The sequence below is a fragment of the Nematolebias whitei genome, chromosome 19, assembly GCF_014905685.2.
Source record: "Nematolebias whitei isolate Nwh7 chromosome 19, NemWhi1, whole genome shotgun sequence".
NCBI classification, from domain to species: Eukaryota; Metazoa; Chordata; class Actinopteri; order Cyprinodontiformes; family Rivulidae; genus Nematolebias; species Nematolebias whitei.
Genome location: NC_056516.1, coordinates 36353759 through 36360898, shown reverse-complemented (window position 1 = coordinate 36360898; position 7140 = coordinate 36353759). Strand labels below are relative to the sequence as shown.

The following is a 7140-nucleotide window of genomic DNA, read 5'->3' as shown; positions in this document are numbered from 1 at the left end:
TAGATAGATAGATAGATAGATAGATAGATAGATAGATAGATAGATAGGTAGGTAGATAGATAGATATTAGTGCACTTACAGTTTATAGCTACGTAATCAGATTTTTAAGGCAACTGAAGTGTTTTGTTATTGCTTTTTAAATATATTTCACTTCTCATTCAGTGATTTGTGTCAGTTCAGATTAAACAATGTGAAGTTCTCAGCTTTTAAACTGAGCTGAGGTTTCAAGAAGAAGCAAATTGGTGTAAAAGTCCAGATTAGATTAAAGGCTTCAGCTTAAATTCTAAAGTTTATACCTGCACATCTGCCCTCTTCTGGTTTGATTTAAATTATTTACTTCACCCTCCTCTTAACGGATCTTTCTGGGTGGAGTTTGCATGTTCTCTCTGTGCATGCATGGGTTTTCTCCGGGTACTCCAGTTTCCTCCCACAGACCAGAAACATGCATGTTAGTTTGACTGGTAACTCGTCCCTAGGTGCGAGTGAGAGAGTGAATGGTTGTTTGTCTCGTTTGTCTCTATGTGTCCATGTGATGGACTTGAGATCTGTCCAAAGTGTCCCCCACCTCCTGCACAGTGATGGCTGGATATGGGCACCAGTGACCCCCGTGATCGGGAAAGGAAAAAGTGGGTAAAGTTAATAAATTCACGGAAGAATGAAAATGTTTGCTTTAAAAACAAGAAATTAAGACGTTAAAAAAAAACCCCTCAGGATCATCACTTCCTGGATGACCGATATTTAAACACCACCTCTAATACACCTCTTACCTATGGCTGAGACATGAATCAAATCAATCCAACAAACAGATAAACGAAACTTACTGAGAATGTTGGCTGTATTTTCCGTCGTGATCTCGATCTCCGGCTCAGTGAAATACTCTGACGCCACACATCTGCCCTTCTCCGACCCTGAGGGGACAAACGGGCCAGCGTGAACACAAACACAGAGGCAGGAGTGAGAAACCAGAGCGAGGAGGCTGGGTGAGCCTTTGAGAGGTTGGACAATAAATACTAGAGCAAGGGGATAAAACGAGAAGAAACAAACAAAGCAGGAATCAAAGGTTAAACATCTGAACAACAGGGCAGACTGTGAGAGTGAGACAGAGATTTTGAAAGGACAGGAGAGAATCGAGGTGAATAAATCACTGAAATACTCCAAATGAAACGATTATCAAAAAAAAAAAAGTGCTGCTGGAAATTGAAGTGAGAGGAAAGAGATGTGGGGAGGTTTGAGAGACAAACAAGTCTGATGCAAACGATGGAGGAGCTGAATACAAACGCAACAATTAACCTCAAACTGTGGTAAAAGAGAGAGACCAGACACACACACATGCACGCACACAAAACACACAAATAACAAACATGAGAGAAAAATGCCAACAAAGTGATGCATCCATGTTCAGACAAACGTGACGCGGCTCTTTCTTTTCTTGCCGCCGCTCCAACAAACAACCGGCCGTTCAAAATGCCACCAGCATTTCCATCCTTTGACCTTCTGTTCCACGCGTCAGGCAGCAGGGAATTACAAACGTGGCCACCTCCCCGGAGCGACACCGTTATGAACAACAACACAACGGCTTTTCCACAAAGGACATTTCGTGTCTGCCCTGTTGTTTCTCGTAAGAACACAAATGTGCATTCTTTGCACAAAATGAGTCATTCTGGTTAAATGCATCAGCACAATTTCCTTGTGTAATTGATCGTATATTAAATGTTGTCAAAGACATTCTTATAATTACAGTAAAAGTACATGTTTTTCATTCTTTTTAGACTTTTGATCCACTTTTGAGCCAAAACGTGAGAGGAGAAAGTCATGCGAGGTGTTTCATTCAGCCTGCAGTCATGTCTCTTGTATTCGTGGCGTCATTTGTTTTTACTGGATTAATGTGATGAGCAGATGTGCTGCAGAGCTACGTGTCAGAGGTCGGGCACAGCTTGAGCATGGCCACACTGCCAAGTCTGACACCAGAGCACAACTATGAGAGTCCATGGGGAGAACTAGAGCCCAACTGATAGAGCGGTATGGCCGTTTTTAAGCAGATAGACTTTGGGGACACATCGGTCTCGGTGATAAATGGCCCTAACATGCTGGGAAGGAGCTGTGTCCTTATTGTCAATGGCGTAATTGCGCAATGTATCCAGCAGAGGATAGATGCGGACTACTTTCAAGTCATGACCCGTCACTTTAAGTTTCACTTTCAGTTTCACTTTCAGCAAAGTTGAAGCAGGGAGCAACTAAATACTGTGTAGCATATTCTGCTGAACAGAGCGTGGCAAGTTTAATGTAACTTATCTGTAAATAAAAAAGCAACAATAATAAACTCTCTTAAATCCTCCAACCCACTTGTGATTAGTTACGTGCCTCTCAAGTTAGCAAGCTAAGATTTATATAAACTAGCACAGGCAATTGACTTGTAAAACTTTATCCTGAACAATAAATCTAACGTAGAGGTAAAATATGTTCAATTCAATTCAAAAATACTTTATTATTATTATCCCTTATTTTTCTTATTTCGGCTTCTCCTTTCTTCAGGGGTCATCACAGTGCACTGAGTCGCATGAAGACTTGGCAATTATTTTTAAGCTGGGTGCCCTTCCTGACACAACCACAGACCACTGAGCTACTACAGCCCTCTGCGTGGAGCAGAGAGCTGCATCTATGGTGCCTGGAGGAGAAAATGTTGGGGGTGAAGGGCCTTGCTCAAGGGTCCAGAATGGGAAAAATGAGGCTGGAGACATGTGTGGGTGCTTCACCAATCACACCCACATTTTGATGTTGTTGGTACTGGGAGTTGAACCAGCGATCTTCCAATCACAGGCTCACCTTCTCTAACTTCTGCACCACCACTCCCCAAAAATATTTTATTAATTCCAAAAGGAAATTAAGTGTTGTAGCTCATCATCCTGGTTTCATTCAAGAGTTGATAGATGCTGATATCTGTGGGAAGCAAATCCGAAGAATGTGGCCACAGATACCGATTTGTCTACCCAGATCCAGCTTGCTGTCAGATCCGGCGGTCTTCTCGGTCTTCTTGGGCAGCAGGACTGCCTAAAAGTTGGGCAGAGTTACTCCATGAGCGATGGTCACTCCTCCCAACAGTCTGCAGAGCTCCTCGTCACCTCGGAAAGACAGCTGAAGGTGCTGGGGGATGATCCCGGTCCTCCCGTTGTCATGAGCGGAGTTTCCCACCAGCTCCAGGATCTCGGTGGTCAGGTCGAGCATGCTGCCAGGTTGACGGGAATTCATTCACAGTGCCTCTTTTTCAACTCATTTGGTATTTGGGGCTATAGATGAGATATATGAGCTTTTGAGATGTTAATCAGCTGCTCCTGGTTGTAAAAAAAAAAAAAACACATTTGTTGCCATGGTTACACATCATAACAAATGCCCTAAAGTTGAAAAGTTTCATTAAAAATCCTTTCAACATTAGATACCAGAGTAAATGGTCATCCGAAAAAAGCGATTTACATCCAGAAAAAAGAGAAATTAAAGTTTTCAAAAGCAAAATCAGAATGAAAGTAACAGAGTTGCTCCAACATGCAGCCACTCTGAGTGGCACAATTCTACAACACAATTACGTATATACTATAATATACATATATCAGTGTTAGTAACATTATCTTTAATGTCCTCAATGAAATGCATTGTTTGTCTGAAATTTTTTTTTCTATACAAAGAAAATAAAACTCTGTTGCGGTCACTACTAATTAGACCTTCACCATACACGAGTGACTGTTTAAACATTGAACAGGGAAGGCATTTCTTTATTTAATTTATTTTTTTGATAACACACTTGATAACTTTATGGTAAATAGTGGAGGATAGAAAATGTGAACGCACATTAGGAAGACTGTTTCAACACGTTTAAAAATATCTGTTTACTTAGATTCTTGGGTGTGTACAAGTTTTCATCCATTGTATCGGTTATTGACAATCGTCTGCCTCGTCCAGTATCGGTATCGGCGATAGCCAAAATTTCCACATCGGTCAGGCTCCAGTGAAAACACTTTAGTTTGACCAAATGGTCAACAAATTTTCTAAACCTTTTAAAATTTAATTAATCACTGATATGAAACAAAGGCGTTGATATTCGTTGAATTAAAATAGGGATGCTCGGTCCAGTCTAACTTTTATCCTGTCGTTGGTGGAAAAGCTCAGGTTTAGTGGAAAAGAAAGGATATTTAGAGGAGAGATGTCACCCAAAAAGTGTACACTGTTTGTACACTTGATGTGGTGTTTCTTTAATTTGCTCAACAAAAAATGGCCCAACCCGTACTGGAAATAAATACATTTTGTTACAAACCTGCTACAAAACAGACTCTCCAGAGGCCAGAATGCAGCGCCATCTTGACCTCCGTGGTCTGGTTCTGCTGCAGGACGATTCCTTCCTCCATCAGCAGCCAGTAATCCGTTGACACCGCGACACCCACCAGCAACAAACCGCACGCTCCGAAAACTGACGAGAGCAGCGTCAGAGCCCTCGTACTGAACGAACTCATCTGAGGACAAAACAAGAAATAATCAAAACTCTGAGTTCAGCAGAAACCTGAACACGTTTAGTCGTCTCTCTTCAAACAAGAAAACACAAAGACTACATGTTGTGCTAAAGTATTGAGTCATACTTTGTTTTATATAATGTATATTTAGCTTCTGAAGAGCTGGGCTTTAATGCATTTTATCAAGGTACCTTTACAGAACTCTCTTCAGAGCTTTCTGAAATTCTTTCAGAATCTTTTTTCTGAAGAGTGGCTGTTTTATTTTAACATTTCAGTTCAAGCCCTGTACCTGGACACATTACATGAAGTTTGTTCTTTCAATATCCAAGACAATGGACAACAACACAGAAGAAGAAGAAAAGCAGCTGCTCTAAACATGTATTATTATTATTATTATTATTATTATTATTATTTTAGCAGAATCTGTTATTCAAGGATTCAAGGTTCTTTATTGTAATTCACATCTCGTAGTACAGGAGGTGGAATGAAATTGTGTACACGGGGTACCAGTTACATTAAACAATAGCAAAAACATAAAGTGTAAAAGAAAAATTAAATAATGATCTAAGATAGAAAACGAGATATATGCTAGACCAATGGCAAACGGTACGCTAAAAGATCTAGGATATACACCAATCAGTATTAATGCAAAGCAATACACTGAACAACAGCGGCACGATTCTCGTAGGTTCAGTTTGGCTACAATTTACACACTTAATACGAGCACTAACATAAACTAAACTAACATAAACCAGGATTTATTCGAAGCATGCAACAAAAATACAAAAACAAGGTGCCAAATATGAAAAACAAATAAATCTACAGCAGCTCAGTTCTAAACTAGGTGAGATTGTATCATCTCTCTGTTTTTCTCTTTGCTGGAGAACAAAATGTCATAATAGAGATTGTTAAGAGAACCCACTTTGGGCAAAAACAAACAAAGACAACATTTTTACACACAGTTAATTGTGTAAATTTTGGGAGTTATTGTATATTTAACAGAATAAAACTATATATATATATATATATTTAAAACAATATATACATATTCATTGCAAAACCTTTAGTCATGTGTCAACACAACTTGCATCCATGACCCTTTTTCAGTTGCTGTGACAGACAAGTCCGTATTAAAGTGCCTGGCAAAAGTTTAAAAGTAAGAAAGAATTCATACACCTGAAAAATTAATTTCATTGACAAAAGTCAGGCACAATAACTGCACATAAACTGAGTACAAAAAGATCAATTTCCAAAGAAAGCGAGCACGTAACCTTGTGTAAAACCTCTTCCCACACTGGCATGTCCTTCTGTTCCATTAGAAATTAAATAAAAAGCAATGATAGATAGATTAAATCTTTTGCACAATGCTGTGCAATAGAGTTTGGTCACAGAACACTTTAAATCTCTGGGTAATATTTGCTTTCATAACTGCTCACACAGTCTTTCATGAATTATCAAACTAATGTGAGTGAAAGCCACACTGTGATCGTGTAATGAGCTTTTCTAAAAGCAGCGGGCAGCTCGTGCTCGTCCAGGTAACACGAAGTGCCGTTTGTCACTCACTAGGTAGCACAAAAGCTGCCTGTGTCTGTCAGGCATCACTGCCACTGTTCACACATTCACACACAGACACAGCTTCCCACGCATCCAGTCAAAATGGAGGCCCCACCACGCTGAGAACTCCACCCATGAAGCAGATGTGATGCAGAAACCAATCCAGAAACTAAACATGCAACTAACACGATCATAATGTCGCTCTGTTGATGACAAACAGAGCGACATCTACATCTCTTTTACAAGAAGGCACTTTAGTGACACTAATCGTCTGCTCTTCGTTTATGAGTAATGGACACACATAAAGGGAACTGATAATGGCCAAGCTTTTGTTGCTCTGTGTAGATTTAAGTGGCAGCTCACCTGCAGTTCTTGTTTCCTGCTGCAAACTATTAAAATCAAATGAAGCTGGATCACGTTGTTCAGTGGGACAAGCAGTGGCTTTATGGGCACTAATAAAAAAAAAAAATATCCCTGTTGATGAGGTTTGAGATACAAACAAATAAACACTTTGAGTTTCCAATACAAACAAAATCACTAGTTAAGGCCTGAGCTGTTTCCTAGTTTTTTGTTTTAATTAGTATTTTTTTCTAGGAACTCCAATTATCACTATGACAAAAATCACTGTAATGCCACTTGATTGTTGATATATGCTGCTGTCTATCCATGCTGCTGATCTCATGCTGCTGATTTAATTCATATTGCTGTGTTCATGTGTCCTCATCTGCTCACAAAGACTCAGGTTCCTGCTGCTGTTGTTCAGCGTATTGTTTTTATATTATTAGTGCTTAGAGTATTCTTAGTTTAGCATATTTCTTAGTTCATATCTTAGATCTTAACAATGTTTTTCTTTACAATTTATACTTTAGTTGGATATAACTGGGGCCCTGTGTACACCATTCTGTTCCACCACATGTATCACATATGATGAGAATGACAGTAAAGAAACTATGACATAAAGAACAAAGAAGGTAAGGCATATACTATATAAATATATACTGTATATACAGTTTATACAATATATATATATATATATGTTATATACACTGTATATACAGTTAAAAAAAAATATATATATGTATATATGTAT

At 39.1% G+C, this 7140-nt stretch overlaps 1 protein-coding gene across 1 annotated transcript in view; it reads right to left on the bottom strand.

Moving 5' to 3' along the window:
• Window positions 1-7140, bottom strand: part of cacng7a (calcium channel, voltage-dependent, gamma subunit 7a) — a 34860-nt gene that overhangs the window by 18521 nt on the left and 9199 nt on the right. Inside the window, exons 2-3 of the mRNA XM_037692810.1 lie at window positions 4304-4499; window positions 822-908 (exon numbers count right to left, since the gene is read on the bottom strand). Coding sequence (XP_037548738.1) covers window positions 822-908; window positions 4304-4499 — 283 coding nt within the window. The remainder of the gene's footprint in view (window positions 1-821; window positions 909-4303; window positions 4500-7140) is intronic.